The 19,149-nt window shown below is 52.4% G+C and overlaps 2 protein-coding genes and 1 pseudogene across 2 annotated transcripts; 2 read left to right on the forward strand and 1 right to left on the reverse strand.

Moving 5' to 3' along the window:
- Positions 1–791: 791 nt before the first annotated feature.
- SAPIO_CDS1701 (C6 transcription factor) lies at positions 792–3,572 on the reverse strand (the record flags this gene model as incomplete). The annotated part of the gene is made up of 4 exons (XM_016784911.1): positions 792–1,610; positions 1,693–2,077; positions 2,187–2,828; positions 2,911–3,572. The coding sequence occupies 4 exons, from the start codon at positions 3,570–3,572 to the stop codon at positions 792–794; spliced, it is 2,508 nt and encodes an 835-aa protein (XP_016645208.1).
- Positions 3,573–13,567: 9,995 nt separating this feature from the next.
- Positions 13,568–15,305, forward strand: SAPIO_CDS1702 (uncharacterized protein; the record flags this gene model as incomplete). Its single annotated transcript, XM_016784912.1, has 5 exons — positions 13,568–13,646; positions 13,734–13,778; positions 13,863–14,143; positions 14,234–15,004; positions 15,117–15,305. 5 exons carry the CDS (start codon positions 13,568–13,570, stop codon positions 15,303–15,305), a joined length of 1,365 nt encoding a protein of 454 aa, XP_016645209.1.
- Positions 15,306–16,068: 763 nt separating this feature from the next.
- On the forward strand, positions 16,069–18,555 carry SAPIO_CDS1703 (annotated as a pseudogene; the record flags this gene model as incomplete).
- Positions 18,556–19,149: the final 594 nt, after the last annotated feature.

Consider the following 19,149-nt stretch of genomic DNA (forward strand, 5'->3'; position numbering starts at 1 on the left):
TTGATGGCACAATGATGAATGAATAAAGTCAAGCCTCGTTTCTCTAAGCTTTCATGTCTTTGACCCTCGGGCCTCGACGTTTCCAGCTTGAAGTGGGACACTATATCCCCGATGGTCCACTATGAAAACAGAAACATGAAGTGCCTCTTGACAAAAATACAATCTCGCCGAGGGTATATCACCCTCTCTGGAGGCCAGACAACGAAGACGTTTCCGCCGACTACTTTCCCGTGATCGTCCGGCTCCACGAACCCTGCCCCAAAAACAAGGGGAAAAGAAAACGAAAAACTCATCATTGAGGTTCCCTTATCACTGGATTATTCATTGATATATACTCTCAAATAAAAACCTATCCAACAAGGACTCAAAATATGTACCCGCAGGCAGGGTGATATACACCAAGATACCCAGACCCGGGGGCGGGGGGGGGGGGGGGGGGGGGGGGAGACAACTCCTCCCTGTCGTTCGTGCACTAGCTCCTACAATATCAAAACACCTTCCAAGTCCCGGAGAATGAGAGAGAAAAAGGAAGGGCATTTTCCACATGGGTCGTTGTCATCATCCGCTGACATCCCCCGCCTTAACGCCTAACCATGGCATGAAAATGTTCGGCCTGCGAATCGCGGATATGGACTACATCTCGAGCTCATGCTAACGTGCGTTGTTTCCATACCTCTCTCCTTTTCCCTTTCATTTTTCCCCCCCCTTCCCTTTTGAAGGATGTCCCTATTATTTTCCGCCTGGCGGACGGAAGCAAACCATAATAAACAACACCGACTCCACAATCAGGTTCAGTGGAAACTTCCCGTACCCCTGCCGTACGCCGCCCAATCAGTGCGGAACCGCTGGGCTGCGAGGATCTGTTGCTGTTGACGCCGCAGCTGCTCCACTCTACTCTGCTGGCTTGCCTGCGCCGCCTGTGCCTGGCCCGGGTTGGGTGACGCAGCGTGGCCGTGGGATGTCAAATCATTAGTGAACATGGGAATGGGCAAATCCATACCCTGTTGCGCTTGGTCGATCATAAAGGGCGGCATTTGACCAAGAAGCTGCGACTCTACATCGTCAAAGGGTCCCGGAACGAAAAACTGCGACGAGTCATGGGATCCTTGGCCTTGGTTTTGCATCGAGTGTTCTTGTCCCAGTTTCTGCTGTAGACCAAGTTCCATCATCGGCTGGTTCGGGTAGTCGAACGGATCCTCCGAAGGGAACATGAGGGCGTCGAGTTTGTTGAGCGAAGCCGAACTCGCGCTCTGGCCGCCCACGTAACCGGACCCCTGAGGTATTCCGGCGGGTCCGTTACTTGTGGTATCGGGTGTCGTGCGTGAGGCCATATCGAGCGGCAGGAGGTCCTGGAGATTGGCCGGGAATGCGTCTGGATGGAAGCCCCCAGCGGGTAGTGATGCACTGTCAAATGACCCCCTCGATGTTGATGACTGAGAAATGGAAGTTCTAGGTAAGGAGTTAGGTTGTTGCGGCGGTAGCTCTTCGGGTCGTCGGTGCAGAGTTGATGGCCCAGCCGAGTCATCCTTTGCTGTCATGGGACGCTTCTTCGACATTGCCTGGCGCGGGAATGGGAGATCCATCTTCTTTGGCAGCTCCTCAAAAAGAACCTGGAAAGGCTCAAAACACCCGTTAGTACAAATTCGTAAGGCTTGCCGCCCTCCAAAGTAGAAGGCGCTCGATTAGACTCACATCAAGTGCCTTAGTTACCCGCGCTGCGGCGAGGCTGCCATCGACAAGATCTGCGATCATGTTTCTCCCAGCAATCGCATCCCCTAACACTTCCGCCGTGCCATTCTTCTGAGGGTTCTCGGTCGCGTAGAAGACGAGTGATAAGACGGCGAAGAATTCTGTGTAAAGCATGAACCAGTACGGACCGATGAGGACACCTTGTTTTCTGATTTCAATGCCTATATGCACAATATTCCGCGAGACGCTAATGGCCGCCGCTGCGCAGGCGTACGAAAGCTCGTCTATGTTCTTGCCCCGGCTGAGCCTAGGCGAGACATAGTGGAGGAATGGACGGTACAACACAAGCTGGACGTGGGCATAGGCGAACCTTAGGAGGTGCCGAATTCTAAAATTGGCCTGTTAGGACGCTGATTGCCCCGCTTAAATGGTAGATGCCATTTAAGGACACTACAAGCATCATAAATCGAGAAGCAGTGTTGTGGAAAATCACTCACCGGACTACCTCAACGTGACCCTCGGGACTCGGCCGCCAGATTTCCGGGAGTTTTTCGTACCACTCGTGGAGATCCTTCTCGATTTCCCTAATCCTGGCGTAGCTGATGATGTAAGTCGTATTGAGAGGGTCCCTCCCTTTACCCATCGAAGGTTGCCCTTGGTTGAATCCTTGTGTCGGATAGACATGCCTAACGATCTTCGCGAGAATCTCCATCAGCCTCGTATGTGCGTTAAACGCCTGGAATAGTGACGGGCTATCGCCAGGTGGAGGATGAAGGCCGTCTGCGAGGATGTATTCGTCATCCAACTCGCTGGGATATTTCTGATCAATATCCTCGTTCCGTAGAAGCAAAGGAAAACCTAGGAGGGTAGAAACATAAATGTCCATTTGCCGCACAACATAGAACACCCGTCTCCGCACTTCTTGCTCGATAGGGGATATTAAGCGATGCTCTAGGTGACGATGGAGGCCCATCCGCAACGACGATCTTAAAGCAATCCCAAGGAAGGCGTAGCAAGCGCTGAGGTTCGAAGTAGCTTGGAGGAACAGAATCATGAAGATCAATGCTTGAAGTGAAGTAAGGTCCCTGCACTCTGCCAAGTCCCTTAGGACTGTTTTCGCACAATTATAATAGCGTAGCCTACACGGATAGCAAGTCAGTTAATCTCTAGCCCTTTCTCCGACTCGTCATATGCCTCGGAGGAAATCTGGATGGAACGTACCCTTCCTGCAAGGCTTCCCGATACGCCGCTTTCTGGGGCTTTTCGGGATCGAGATTTCTATACATGCAGCCGAGGGCCATGACCGCGTAGACGAGGCCTAGGAAATGGTATTCGTCGCGAGTGAGAGTGTCGTAAGTCTTGTCATAAACGGCGTCAAGTTGTTCGTAAAAAGAGGGTATATGGACGATTCGAATTAGGCAAGTTGCGCAGTTTAGTGAATAGTAAGACAAATCTTTAATCTCATCCTTGGATGGGAGTTCCAACGAGAGAGAGCTGGTGGAATCGAAGGGCGAGCTGGCGCCGGATTGTGGAGATTCGATATGCATGAGTCCCGGAGGCCGTTCCGGGCGAGGAAGGAACGGGACCTTTTCGGTAGGACCCAGCATGCCCCGAAAGTGCTCCTTCATCCTGCGAAGGAAGACGGCACCGGAGCTCGCGCCGTGGAAATCCCAACCCCCTGCATCATCTAGGTCAAGTTGGCCAATCGACTCGATCATGGACATAATCTGCCCATCTTCAACATCTGCATCAAATCCAGATTGTACCTGCTTGAGTTTGGCTGCTTGAGCACGCGCAAGTTCTCGATTTCGGAACTCCTGCTTAACAGCTGGGTCGAGATCGGGGTCTGAAAGATCGACATCGGGGACGAATTTGCGCAGCATGGACTCAGCTCGTTGTAGTCGGTTTTCTAGCGCTTCGATGTACTGCGGCGCCGGGTTTCTCCTACGGTTCGAGGGTTTATCATATGTACACTCTATAAAAGACCGAATTAGCTACGATTTTGCCGCCTGACATTAAGTTGTGGCCGTAGCCAGGTTGCATTCCCATTTCCCATCCTGATCATGATTAAGAAGGTGGCCAATGGCGAAACTTACCATAGCTATACACAGAACAGTGAGTACACGGCTGCTTTCCGTCGCATTTTATCTTTTTCCGACGGCATTCATCGCAGGCACGAGTAACACGTCGGCGCTTCTGGACAGGAAGACTTGGCGCGTCGTTGCCGGCCGCATCTTTACCTTCTCCGTCAGTACCCGACTTTCCACTCCCGGCTGGTGAGGCGCCATCCTGACCAGGGCCGCTATCTTGGGCATTCCACTCTTGAGATGCGACCCCGGTAGGATCGTCGTCGGACCCCTCAGGGGATGTCGGAGACTGGCGCCTGTCAGCACAAACTTCGGGCAGGAGGAGACACAAGAATACTCATGCTCTGCGATATCAGATGATAAGAAGGTCTATTGACGGCAAAGCTCACCATTTGGGCAGGACCAAGCTACTTCCCGCTCTACCCTCTGACTCTGTTAGCCTCTGAGCCCACAGACTTCGCCGTTCCCTAGACGCCAGTGAGGGCATCTCCGAATGTAAATGATGGCGGGGCACCGCTCCCGCGGCGGAGAGCTGGCGAGGGAGAATGGGGGAGGAATACCCTGCCCGTCGCGATATCCCTGACGCTATTCTTGAATGAATTCCTGGAAAATGTTCAAGGTCTGAGGGTTGCGGATTTCAACTTGATGCGCGCGGTTGTATCGGCGCTGAGTATGGTACACAGACTCAGAAAAGTTGACGAGGACTAAATCTGAGAACGCGTGCTGAGATGTGATTCTTCAGATCTAAAGTCGATCTCTGAACCAGATGAAGGCGGGACGCAGTAAAGTGGTGTATGGGTTTTAAGACTAACGTGGCCAGCCAGGGGGGAAGTGGTTGAAGGTTATGCAGTAAGACGCACACTCTAGGATGGTTTGAGGGGGAAGAACGGGGTGTGTTTTGAGTCAAAAGAGTCAAAAGGGAGTTGAGAGGGACGAAGTATGAGCGGCCAGTGGCGGTAGCGGAGATGGGACTAGGCTATAGGGCAGAGGATGACAGCACGGCGGAGGGGTAGAGTCAACAGGGAGGAGGGGGCGGGTCAAGAGCGATGGAAGCCCTCGTTGGGTGTTTACGTCAATGTTCAGATAAGTATTACTGCAACGGGCAAGGCTGGAGCGATTGGAGGGACGGCGATTTATTTGCGCCAGGGTGTGCTGGGGTGTGCTGGGAATGCTGGGGGTGTTGGGGGTGTGGGATGTTGTAGGGCTTACACGAAAAAGAGAATGTGAAAGTCTATTTCGATCTAGTTTGTACGGGATATGTTGAAGAGATCAATATGAGATCAATATGGTATAAGTCAAAGTCAGGTAGGGTGCATATATGTACCTTCCCGAGGTGAGATGGTAGTGAGAAGGGAACACGGTTATGCAGAAGGTGACAGGTGATGAGGAGATGCGAGGGGAAGTCGAGGGGGACAGGGGTTAGGTCAATGGAGGAGGATCATACATCAAAAATTGGAAGAAGGAAAAGGTTGAGTAAGCCAGCCTTCGCGTGAGTGAAAGTGATCCAACTGCGGTACGACTGGGGAAGGCGAAGGAAGAGAGGAGCGCCGGGGAATGAGAGAAAAGGGAAGGGCAGAGAGAACGGGGGGTGAGTGTGTGTGTCTGGCGTGTCGTTAGTGGTGGTCCAGCCCTGTTAGCAAGGCGTCAACAGGCACAGGGAAGACATCAATTCAAGCAAAATACTTGGGAGGTACCGTCCGATGACTCGAAGGGGGAAGTGGGAATCCGCCACTGGTCTCATTGCAGCTTCTTCAATCATAGTTGCGCCGTGGTTACACCTTCGCGGGTGTACTGGGGTGTACACTACGAAGTACTTCGTACACTCCTGTATCAATATCGAAGAAGGAGAGACGGAGCCGACCATCAATGATGAATGATATGGGGCAGCACAAGTTACAACCGCACCACAAGCCCACACTACTTTGGCCTTTTCTCCTAGCGTGGTCAGCACAGGGACTGGATGAGGTGGAGGGTGGGTACAGAGACTGGTTCGGACCGGACCAGACCAGAGACCAAAGTCAAGAGACTGCGGACCAGGGCTGGTACAACAGTAACTTAGATAATTGTCCACACTGTATCAAGTACATACTCACTTCCCGATTCAACAAACTTAATCAACCTGATGCGGAACTTTGCCTTTCGGATTTAAAACATTTAAGCTGGCCGTCGGGTGGACTGTGGTATTCAGGAACCTAACTTGCGTACGGAGTATTGATCGAGCCTGGGGAGTGTGGTGTTTTCACGTCGATCGGGCCATCTCCATTTGCCAAGTCAGGACGGTGAAGCTTGTTGGTAACGCCAAGGAGGGAAACTTGTAAGAAGTCACAGATCAAGATCCTTAAGACGGGTTTGGATACATTATAAAATCCGGAACGGAGTTCAGTTGGCAATCTCCCAGTGTAAGTCCCATCTCGCGGTTACAAGCTGCCTAGATGGTCCTAGATAGTGTCAAGTTGTACCGTTAGTACCAGTCATCCTATCACGATCATTGATGTGTAGAAACTTGGATTTGGTAGAATCTACTCGGCTGTCGATTACCACTTGCTCAGGACTGAGAAGTATGCCTCGTATGTGCGTAGCATGGACACATGAAGAACAACAGCAGTCATTCATATACATACGGGACGCACCCGCTCATCGTAGTCCCGCACTTTTAAGATCCTGCCAGTCACACCGGTATCCTGTCACCGTGTACTCGTGCATACCAAGAATCCAATCGTCTGGAAAGGCCATTGATGTACTCTGAAGTACGAAGTATTACTTTGTAGTGTTGCTTCCAAATCTGTCATAGGATGAACTATCAAGGGTAGGAGAGAAGGTCGTACCGTTCCACTTTTTTTTTTTTTTTTTCGAATGGGGGAAACTAAAATGCATTTCGGAGGAAGTCCTATCTGTCCCATGTCCTAGGGATTGTTCTGCGCCAGGGGGAGCAGCCGCAACCCGCCACCAGGCCACCAGGCCTCAAGCTCAAGTGCGTTTTCTTCAGGTCGGAGGACGAGTACTTTGCAGCCTCGTAGCTCTGTACATCCTCGGGGTAGCCTGACCAAATGTGTCTCCCTCCTGTGTCCGAAGGCTGGACATAATCGAAAAGTTGATACTCGGGAGCCCGAAGGGCACACAGGCACACATGACTAGTTTGAATTGATGTATTTACCAGCGATAGTGGTGCACGAACGGGAAGTGCCATCCAAGCTTTAAGAGGGTTCAGTGTTGAGTTTCTTGCCCGTCATCGGGAGGCCTTTCTCTCATATTTAGTGGTGTGCACCCACATTAGAAGGCTACGTCACTGCTCGTAAAGGAAGGTCTTTGGGTTTCTCGGGATTGGGCCGGTGTTCAGAAGCAATATCGAGTTCATATGAGAAGAAAACTGTAAAGCTGGTAATAACTGAGTGGCAACCAATCGAGTCTTGGTCTCAAAGCTAGGAGAGGGCCATTAATAACGGAGGAGGCTGTAGCCGCAGCTTGGGTCTGCTCTTACACGCCGCCAGAGAGGACGGCGCAAAGGGGAGCCACGGGAAAGGAACTCTTGACATACAGTTCCGGACCTTACTCAAGGAGTAGATGTTGCATTGCTCGCCACCTTTCTCTCTGAGACGAGCGGTGGCAGCAATCATGATAGATTGCAAAGATTGCGCGGATTTCTTGCAATCCGGTACCCAACCAATAGGCAGTTCACCGATCCATTAGCTTTGCAGCACATCAATGTATATGCAATTATCACAAATCCCCAACGATTTCTGCATCTCGTCGGGGAGACGGCTCCTTCCTTCCCAACCTTATCATGCGCTATACGGATGTCGGCCGGGTATTGAGAAGCCCCGAACATTCATCAAAGAGAGCGCAAGACATCAATCTCGTTCGTCTCACGGAGGATCTACAAGGCAGCGTTTCGGTACCAGTGCAGCCTTCTGGGACGTTGCTCCATACACCTTGATTCTGGCTCTGGAAAATGAGGGGAGGCCTCTCCTATCTCCAGAGTAGAGACTTCGTCGATTGGAGGGAGACAGTATGGGATACTGTGCCCCAGCCAGCCGGAGAGAGGTACAAACCCCCTCGGCAGCAAAGGTCCCTGTTAGCGTTGGCTGGCCAGGCCGTCGAACTTTTGTTGCTGCATGGGAATGTCGTCTCAAAGGGGGTTTAGGGCGACGTTCCGGTGGGAAATAGAGGGTCTCTCATGCACGGTTACGCAATTGGGGGCCTCTGCACGTATACTCGGGGACCCGCTTTTAATTATTTGATGTTGGACTTGGGCTCATTAGGCTGAGCTAACCTCTCAAGCTTTCAAGGGTGTCTTTTGTCAAAAACTGGTTAGCCTCGGTCGCGACGGAACGAAGGGTAATTCTTCCACCATGTCGCGGGCGGGCATTAATATAAATAGAACAAGGCTTCTTATTTCGAAGGTCCCTTTGAACGGCGGTCTAACAGCCGGTATAAAGACCGAACCAGCGGGGGTTGGATTGGCCTTCTCGTAGAGTATCATCATCGTCATCATCATCATCGCCAGTGGAGGGTACATAGTGTACAGTAGTCGATGCCACCGCCCACTAGGGATTGGACAGGCCCCAGGGTTGTGGAAGGGGGGGTCGGGGATGTCGGGGCCGCGTAAGGACGATGCCGGTCGCATTCAAGCCATCGAATCGAGATGAAGTGCCTCAACTTTACGAAACAGCTTGAAGAAAGGGGAATGGCTGAAATTGAGCGCGCTACAGGCCGGCTACCTGTGCCTGGACAGGACATGCGCGAGGTACGTAGTACATAGGCCCTGTCGGCTTTGAGCCTTTCTGGGGTGGAAGGGCGTGAGGCTGTCCTCCCCAAATCTTTAGTTCACAGGCTACATCTGCGGACTGAGATTTTGGTGCCTACGAGGAGCAGACCTAGCCAATAGCGCGGATAGCATTTGTGTGTTATTTTCATGGGCCGGGGAGGAGAATATTCGTGCTGAGAGCCTTGGTGTCCCAGTTTTTTTTTATCCCGTTATCGGTACTTATCTGTTGTATGCGAGTGCCACGCAGGTTCTAGGTACCGACCCTGGATCCCCATTTTTTTTTCATGAGTCGATTTCAAACTGTTGGATCTCGAATTGATTTGATGTTTGTGGAGACTGAGAGTTTGTTGGCGTCGAATCGGGCCTTGGTTTGGTAAGCACTGTACTTCGTATGACCCACGCCTCGAACCTCACTAACAATTAACATTAATTCTTCGAAGTAGTGTACTCGTGTCCCGCATCCTTTGAGCGCACGAATAGCAAGCACAGGCCACATCGGAGCTTCCCTGCAAATAAGAGCCGCCCCTGCCCGCGCACTGTATGTGCTAATCCTTTGTATGTACAGGGTATCTGGGAGTCGCGAATCGGTACTATGTAAACTGGTCATACCTGCCAGGTTTGCTGAGCGTTTTCTCTCTCGCGGCTGCGTTTTCGGTCTTAACGCCGAGGCCGAGAGCGCGAGGCAGGTGGAACATCGCAATCCCAGTCGAGTTTTTTTTCTGGAGCCCTCCACCCACTTGGAGTCGATGAGTGACGCGAACTGTCAGAGAATTCAGACCGTCCTGATTCTTCGACACTTGTGAAATCGCATCCGTGCTAAATTTCGGAAATTGCACAAAAGGAAGGGGGAAAATGGAATAGCGGAGCATCGTGATGAGAGATGGTACGAGGCATCGCGCATAATACTCAAAATTTTTCCGATCGCACCAGTCTGGTAGCTGTCGTCATCAATTGATCTCGGTCTTTCCACTCCGGCCTAGTAAACTAGGGCTACCAAGACTTAAATCAAATAGATTTGATGTTTGCCAATCAATGGCCAAGACCCACTACATTCTCTGAATGGGCCTGGAATCATCATTCGCATTCGCAAGTTCTCCTCTTTGATCTAGCAGTTTTCCAGATCCATCGACCGACTTGCGCGCTGTAGAACAACAGAGCAATAGGCGCCAAGATTCGATCAAGGAGGTTCGTCTCCAGCTACAAATGCAGAAGCACATTGCTCACCGTACTTCGTAGTTGAGTTTAAGTTGGGTGCACTCGTTTGTGCGTCCCGCACGCCCTGATTGCGAATGCGGCATTCGAGACAGACGGACGTAGCCTGGCGGTAAGGACGTTGTCATTCCAAACATAAAAAGAGAACGAAATACAAAAACAGGGGTCTGGGGTAGACCAGGGACAGCTCCTGAGCTAGCAGAGCATCAAGTCTTGGCATACATCACAGGTGCATGTCTATGCCTGGGAGAAAATTCCGCATCTGACCTTCAATGTCTTGGCATTGACACACACCCGTCACATCCTAATCCATCAATTCTGGTAAGTTTACCAGCCAGCACCCATCATAGTGGGAACACAACACTAGGGACGAACTCCAACGGCACCCCCTCCATACCCCATCCAGCGCCAAGACCAACTTCCACACACTAATACTGGCTTGATCCGACGACAGTTACACTACTATCTACGAAGTTTAATAACATCTGCGAACATGGGGCATTCAAAAGCATCTTGATCCTGGGACGGGCTATATTCAGCCCGATCTTGGGGCTGAAGCGGGTAACGGGGGATCCTGGAGTTTCGCAAGTATCCACACCTTCGACACATGAGCGGATGTCCAAAGCGCTGATTTCCATCATATTTGGTTAGAGAACCATGGAGAAGTACGAAGTAGGTATAAATGGCGCACAGATACCCAATTACGGGGTTTCCCGATCGACGACATATCAAGACGGATCCAACTTGGGAGGAGAGAGCGCCCGTACGTGGTGGGATGCGTTTGGGAAAGTGCCTCGTCAACTTGTGCCATCTCTAAACCATCAGCCCGGCTGACTCACTTGGCGTGGTGCAATGTGCATCTTAAGCAACCTCAACCATCCCCGCCAGTGTCTTTTGACTAATGGAATCCATCCGTTGTCGGTTTCTCTCCATCTCCTATCTTCTAAACAAGCAAAAGACATGGGAGATAGCGGTTGAGACATTGATGGTGCTGTCTTGGCGTCGAGGCCCAGACGTTGACAAAATGCTTGGCGGGAATCTTGGCTCTTGGCAGCATGTGTCTAATGGAAAAGTCCAGAGGCTCTATTATCACCGGGGACCCCGATTAGCCAATTACTACAGCCAAGATTTAGAGGACTCGTCAGCATGCACTTTTGCAATGCAGATATCGTGCTACTAACAGGCCAACTCATTCTTGGTCTTCCCTTAATTTTTTTGCCCTCCCTTCCTCCCCTCACATGCCTCGTGCCTGAGAGGGGAGTTGTGTTACGCCTTGCGATATTGCATTAAAATGTGCGTGCAGGCATGACGGAATCAAATACTCCGCACCCGGTCGTCCATGGGGGTATGCAGGGTGGCCCGCCAAGCGATGGTGTTTACCGTGCGATCCAGCCAGACCAAAACCCATCTGTTACGATTTGATGACGGGACGAAGTCGGTAGCCGAAAGCTGTTCACGCAAGCTGGTTTTGCGCCTCGCCCTATATGGTGCGCGGGTTATTATTGCATACTTTCATACCTTGCCAGGCAATTATACCGCAGCACCCCCGCAATGGCCTGGCTCAAACCTGCTTTTCCCGCATACGCTACACACAGACACACACAGTACGGACGAGGTGGTACCTTCGTACGTCGAACATTATTTGCCAAATTCCTTGGGCCTTCACACCGCCAGGCTGATGATGGCACCTTCTGGCGGGCCGCGGTGCGTGCTGGGTGTTGTGTAGCTGTGGATGTCGCTGCGCTGCATAGTCGGCAAGGTGGCACCCCGCCGCTGGTATTGGTCGAAAAGCATCAAACTGGACTGTGGATCACACACGACTGGACTAGCTTGCTCGGGTCCGATCCAGAACCCCAGGGCTAGTGACAGGGAGTACGTAACCCCCCTCGCACGTTGTCTGTTAGCTCGTTGGGACTCGGGCCAATGGTGGAGAATCCGGCCCAGTCCCCTGGGTGATTCCTCGTCTGGAGTGAACCCTTTCCGCTCGTATTCCACCCGCCGCTGTCTTTCCGGGCATTACAAGGAAAGTCTCGGGTCCGTATGTTGAGTTGCCCCGAGGGGTTTATTTGAAGAATCACGAGGCACGATTTAGCCATTGGCATTCGGAACGATGGATGCTGGGAAACCGGAATCTGTGGCAATAACCTGTGCCATGGAGCCTGGCCCGGAGGTCTTCCTAAGTAGTTGAATGAATGGGCTGTAAGGTATAAATGAGCTTCAGATATTGAATCGTGATGCTACTATCTGCTTCACAGACTGGACAGAGCAAGAACGTGCGGATTAACCTCTCGAGCCTTGTGCTACCTGGGACAGAAGAGAGTGGAGAAGATGGTGAACGGGATATTAAATGTAAAACCCCTTGTGACGATCAGTGGTGTGTGCGATCTGGGAAGACGTGCGGAGTCTGGTTCTGGATGTTCTCAATCCCGACGGCAAGGGCGGTCACAGACGAGCCGGGCTGTCAGCCTCGAAACGAACAGATAGGTGCGCTAGCCAGCGAGGAAACTAACGGTGTTGGCTGGTCTGGCGCGACACTACTTCGTGCACCTATGAAGTGGGCACCCACGGAGGAGTAAGAGAAGAAGTGTTACGTACTCCTCTCTGCAAGTCTGCGGATCGATATATCGCTCGAGTATCTCTCTTCGGCGTCGCAACCGACAATGCAAGAAGAGAGAGAGTCGTGGCAAATCGAATGTGTTCTACGCGATGGGATGTGGATTCACCTCACCCAGCGTCGCATTCGAAATCGCCGAAATGATTTAGTTCCTCGAGATCTACACGACACTGCTACAGAGTCTGCAGCAGAGGAAAGTGATTAAATTGCACCTTGACCGACGAATCAATCAGAAGCCATGCTGCGAGCAGGTATTAAATTTTATGGATTCCACCAGTCATAGCAGGGACCCCCCCTCTTCTTCCCCCACTCCATGTCCTACACTACTAGTGCGCAGGAGTGGGGAGTGTTAGTTGACGCTATGTGATGGGACATGAATGTGTGTCGTGTCCCAACCCCGTCGAGGATTTATGCTGAAAGAGCTTGACGTAAGGGGGGGGTTAAAAGTCTCAGGAGAGGAGACTCATTCTCAGCAGTCGATTTTTGATCTCCGAAGGTCTGTGCCTTCAGCCTTCTCACCTTGTGTGTGCGTGGAGGAGAGCGGTCGGTGATCGGAGCACGGAGTTTAGTTTGGCGTCACAGGTTCTTTCCCCCGCCGTTTTCAAGGGGCCCCGAGAAGGCGCCACATTCGAGGAGAAGATTGCTGGGGATGTCAAATACAACATGATACCTCGTAAGTACCCCAATGCTTGAAAGAGTCAGTAAACCTGTCAGAAAGCCTCATTATTAGCTGTTTTACGAGAGCTGCAGGACTGGGGCACATCGTGGATATTATCAGTCCCAACCTAGTGCTGTTGTTCACAAGAAAAACTTTTGTTTCTTCGCCACAGCTACTCTTCAATTTTGATACAGTTGACCTGGGAGAGGAATTGCCTTCTGATGTTTCTGGGTTGAACAATCAGCAAAACTGACTGGGACTAACATATTACATAAGCGGCATTCTGTTGTGTTGATGGAAGTACTTTGTAAATGTGAAAATGTCGCCAGCTGTCATATGAACTGGCAGCTTGCTGGACCCCTCCACCAACCAAAGAACCCCTCCTCTAGTGTGCAGGCAGCATTGGTCCTACCTTCAAGCTGGCAGCAAGCTCCCCGACAAACAAGCAACCTAGCTCTGCAGCACCCCTGGTCTTGTGAAGAGCTTCCATCCAACCTTAATATCGTAATTAGCCGCCTGGCTGATAGTTCTCCATCTTCGCCATGGGGTCCGGTGAGAACTTGGAGAAGGTTGAAGCCTTCTTTGCTGAGTTGGCCAGTGAAGGGCGCACCATTGTGCGAGGTATGGACTCTACCTCTCTAGCTCTCTACATGTTCCCATCAAGCTTCGGGTCATGATGTTATGTTGCATTCTAACATCTTGATATAGAACAGCCAAAGCTCGATCTTGAGCTTTACTTGCAAAATTACAAAGGTAGGAAAGCCCCCTCTCTGCCTGATCCACTCCAGACCTGCTCCTAAGCTTCGTCGAGTTAACATTTCTTCTCTATCATCCCAGGTCGAACGAGATTTGATCGCCTCTACCATATTGGACGAACGAGCGTTGTACTATCCGTCGATGCGTTGAAAGCCGCCGTCGCCGAAGCCAAGGCTGGCAAAGATGTTGAAAGATACCGAGATGTCGTCGATGCCCTTCGCCGAGTATCTCTAAGCGATCCTGAGACGGAGCTTGACAAAGCCTGGATCGAAAAGACCTCCTCTGCCAATAAGAAGGAAACTCAACATCTCGAGAGCCAGTTGAAGGTTTATCGAAGTAACCTTGTCAAGGAAAGCGTTCGGGTGAGTTATTTCGTCCATCGCGTCATCGTTATACACTACGTGGGAAGAAGACAGGGCGGTATTTTAACAGTTACACTTTTCTTCTAATAGATCGGAAATGAAGACCTCGGACGGCACTATGAAGCGATCGGCGCTCTTGCGAAAGCCAGCGAAGTATATGGAAACATGCGAACGGATGCCAGCACTCCTAAACATTTAATCGATGTCGGCAAGCATCTAGTTCGAGTAGGCATCCAGATGCGCGACTGGACTACGGTGACGCTCCAGCTTGGCAAGTTATTGAGTCTTCAAACTCAAGAGGTTCCGGAAGACGCCACCGCCACTCTTCGATATGTCAACATTGCCAAGGGACTTGCCCATCTCGAAGCTGAAGCCTACAAGGAGGCTGCGCAATGTTTCCTCTCCGTGGACAACAACCCTCGATTGGCAAGCGAGCCCGATATCCCGAGCCCCAACGACATCGCCGTATACGGAGCGATCCTGGCCCTGGCAACGATGGACCGATCTGCCTTGAAGACTAAGGTGCTCGAGAGCCAGACCTTCCGACCATTCCTCGAACTCGAACCACATCTGCGAAAGGCTCTGGGACTTTACGTGAACGGGAAATACACCGCGTGTCTCGAGATCCTAGATTCCTGCAAGCCCGACCACCTCCTCGACATTTACCTTTACAAGCACGTTGCGAGTTTGTACAAGCAGATCCGGACCAAATGCATTGTCCAATATTTGATCCCGTACGCGTGTATCAAGCTGGAAAACCTAGAGGCGGCGTTTGGCAAGCCCGGGCAGTCGCTTGGAGCAGAGCTCTGCGAGATGATTCGGAGCGGGGTTCTCAGTGCAAGGATCGACTCTATTGACAAGGTATTGTTCAAATCCTTCCCATGGAATGGTGGTGTGTTTTTTTTTTTAAATACTAATTTCTTGCTTTTAGCTTCTCATTCAAGTGACACCTGACCCTCGGGCGGTTTTGCAGCGGGACACCCTCGAAGCCGTTAAATGGCATCAGAAGCGGACACTCGACGACATTAGACGAAATGGTCTTCTTGCCCTTCACGTAGACATTGCGTTGAAAAGGCACGGATCTTTGAGGTTGGGTGATAGTCAGGGTCTGGACGAAGTGTGGTACACTGAGGGCCGGGATCCGATGGATTTAGCGACTTAGACGGATGCGGATGCGGCTCTGATACCCATGTACCGATCGGTGATGGCGGGAAGACCCTAGGGGAACCAGTTCCCGGGGGTCGGGATGTGGGCTACGAATGTGGGGGGGACGGGTGTGTGTGAGTGTCAGAGAGAGTGTGTGTGGAGGAGACATGACGGCAGTATGTGAGTATGTACATGCTGCATGAGACGAACCCCCCTTGTCTCTTGTTCCAATTCCTACCCCTCTGCAAGTTTTGGCGGGCAGAGACTAGTATCGTAGATATCTCGACAAGAGCCCCGGGAACAGGAGTTGATGGAGAAGAGCTCAACATAGCCGCCTAGAGTAACCTCCACTTTACTTTTTTTCCCCGGCACGAATTTTATGAAGTACATGAGCAATAAATACCTTTTCCCATCAATTAAGGCACGTTTTTCCTACCAATACTCCCCGGGGTGCGAAGAAGTCGAGGTAGTTCAGTCTTGGCAGTGGCTGTGTAGAGATCAGTGGACCTGTACGAAGTAAGGCTACCCGGATTGAACGCATTTGACACGGACCAATCACCGAGGAAAGCAGCAACCTTGGCCAAACCTCATCCCAACTTCATCAAAATTCTCGCTCGCAGCACCACAGCTCCTCTCGAACCAAAACACGGCATGAATCGAATGCGGGACCGATAAAATAATCGAAATACACGAGAGAGACCCTTCTTCGACCTGCCGATCGACGTAGCGCACGCGCGATGCCTCGAATAGCGACCAATTCGTACCGGATATAGGAAGCGATGTCGATCTCGACCGAGCTATGTCTCCGGCGGCGATTGCTCCTCGCGGTGGGGTCTGCGGCGGCTGCGAAGCCTGCGCGAAGGGTATACGGTGTCGGAAGCGTGGCGGTGCGGGGGATAAGTGTCTCTGCTGCGAGGCTGGAGGCGTCCCGCTGGAGACAAAGAGAAGGCAGCGGCGGGATAAACCCTGCACTGAGGGCTTCAGAGGGCGCGAAAACATGGGGCCCCGCGCGCATGGGACACAAGGAGAGGAGTTTGGCGCTTTTTAAGAGTGTTGTCGGAGGGGAAGAGGAGGGCGATGGAGGGGTGGACGAGTCGAATGTGGGACAGCGGATCACGGAGGTGCGGTTCCTAATGAGGTCGGGACAGATGACGGTCGAGGAGGCGTGGAGGACGGTTAAGGAGGAGATATTACCTGTTTTGGGGAGCGGGAAGGGAGTGAATGCCACGTTGGCGGCCGGGTTGAGGGGCTTGCTGGAGCCTATCTTGGAGGCGAAGAGGGAGCGGATTGGGGATCGGAGTTTGCCTAGCGGGAAGGAGATTGCGGAGGTGTACATTGACGTTGGGAGGGCTACGAATCTGCGGCCTCTGTTGAGGCTCGTGAAGGGGACGCTTGAGCACATAACCGCACATCAGAGTGAGACCAGTGATACGGCTCACATCGTCGAGGACGTTGCCGGGCTCTGGTTAGTCATCTTTAGCGCTTCCCAACCGGCGCGACTCAGCGTGCTGCGCATTCCGGCGCTGAAGAGTGCAAAGATCCAGCGCTTGATACGGCGACCGGACCCATTCGCGGCAGTGATTCAGGGCCTCATGGCCCCCGCCCCAGCTGTTCAGCTGGTCGGGATGCCTGCGTTTCTCCTAGCTACGCTGACGCTGATCGAGAGGGAGGGCCTACGGTCCAGCGACGCCGCAAAACCAATCGCGCCGCTACTCAATCTCTTGGAGGATGTCATGGCGTCGGTGTGGGTGAGCCCTGAGGAGGCGATGCACGAGTTCCAGGGACAATCGGAGATTCTACGTTCTTACGTGGAGGAAAACATGGACATTCTGCGGGAGCGGATGAAGCCTATTCTAGATCCGAGCCAATTCCATCGGCACCTCTCGCGTGCGTTCAAAGCGCGGGACCTCGACCACATCCGGCAAGTCTGGGTCGAGCTCTCGGGTCAAATCCAGAAGAATAGCGCCGTCCAGATTGGTTCGGAAGAACATAAACGCTACGCCGACCTGCTGAATTTCTGCGTCTTCATCTGGTGCGCGCTCGGTCAGGAGGACATTGACATCGTCTTGACTTTTATGAGCCAGAACGGGTTCGATTACACGCTGAGGACCTACACCTCGATGATTGAAGGATGGAAGCAGGCCAGGAAGCCGAGGAACATCGGGTTACTCTGGGCTAAGCTCGTCAAGGACGGCGTACCCTTAGACTCGGTGATTTGGTCTGCGAGGATATCAGCGCTGATGGCGTGCGGGCTGGAGAAGCCGGCCATCAAGGCGCTCTACGAGATGGGTCAGCTCTGGGACGAGGCGGTCAAGCACGGCAGGCAAGACGAAGCGGTGAAGCCGGACGTCGGCCCCGTCAACGCGGCTCTGACGGGAGTTTTACGGTCCAAGGGCGTCAAGGCTGCGCCGGCGGTACTCTCGTGGGCGGCGAAATATGATGTCGAGCCCGACATCGTCACGTATAACATGCTTCTAAGGGCGATGCTCAAGGATGGGCTAGCGACCGAGGCAGCGGGGCTCCTGAGCGAGATGAACAGTCGACGCGTCGGGGCCGATGCGGCGACGTTTACCATTATCGTCGAAGAGGTCCTCGGAGCGGCGGCCGGTTCGACGGAAGAGCAGCAGCTAGAGGCGGTAAACGGCATCTTCGCCGCCATCAAAGCCTCTGGCCAAAAGCCCAAGATCGCAACCTACGCCAAGATGATCCACGTCCTCCTCGACCCGCCTCGGGACAAACACGAGAGCGGCGGATCAAAGGCTCTCCCGCCGCCGCATGACGCCTCGGCAGCCGTCAACGCCGTCCTCGCACACATGGAACGCAACAACATCCTCCCCTCCTCACACATCTTCACCATCATCGCAGACTACTACTTCTCTCACGGCGAGGTCGAAGCCGTACGCGACATGATTCGGGCATGGGGTCTCGAGACGACGCCCGCCGAGGCGTCGAGTAAAGTCGACAGCGTGTTCTGGGAGGTGGTGATACGCGGGTATTCGCGGGCCGGGTTGGCGCAGGAGGCGAAGGAGGCGTTTTTCAGGCTGAGGAGGGAGAGAAGGGTGGCGCTTAGCGTGCTGGATCAGTTGCTTGTTGCGCTATTGAAGGAGGGCGATGAGGAGGGGGCGAGGGAGCTTGTTGCTGCCGTCAGGGAGAGGAAGGCGGGCGTGGAGGGGGCGGAGGGTGCGGAGGGGGAGGGGGAGGGGGAGAGGGAGAGGTATATGAAGCACCACTTTTGGCATGTTGTTGCTGAGCATGGGCTTGGTTGAGGGTGTGGGTGTGTGTGTATTTGATATGAAAATGGGGATAGGATTGGTAGCATCAAAATGGCTTGGGGGTAAGAGTGAGAGTGTATACTATTGGATCTACATGGAGCATAGAGTTGATTGGCATCTCGCCAAAATGTAATTCTAGCAACTTCGAGAGATTTTTGCTTTTTTTTTTTTTTTTTGTATTCCATGATGTTTATGCAGCGGCATGCGGAGGCAGGTGCGACCCGAGGACCTAAGATGATGGTTCCTTCCTAGAGCTCATTGCCTATTCCGGAAGGACCAAAGCGCCCTTTTGTTCTTCTCAAAAAAGAGGACGATGAAAGAAGACAAATTGAACAAAGCCAGATTTTCTTCTCTTCGACCCCAGTGAGCATTGGATCTTTTTTTTTCCTTTCACCTTTTCTTTCTCATGAAATCCATTCCAGCACATCTCCCGTTTTCCCCTTGTCCCTCACCAATCCATTGAGGCCGGTCTGGTCCAGGGCATTCTTTTTTTTGGCCTCAGCCTCACCAAGTCGGGCAACTACGACGACCCAAGAACAAAACGAAATCTGTCCTTTTCCGTCCCAACTCGCCACTCGCCATCAAGGC

This window comes from Scedosporium apiospermum (assembly GCF_000732125.1).
Source record: "Scedosporium apiospermum strain IHEM 14462 chromosome Unknown SEQ_SAPIO_0077, whole genome shotgun sequence".
NCBI classification, from domain to species: domain Eukaryota; kingdom Fungi; phylum Ascomycota; class Sordariomycetes; order Microascales; family Microascaceae; genus Scedosporium; species Scedosporium apiospermum.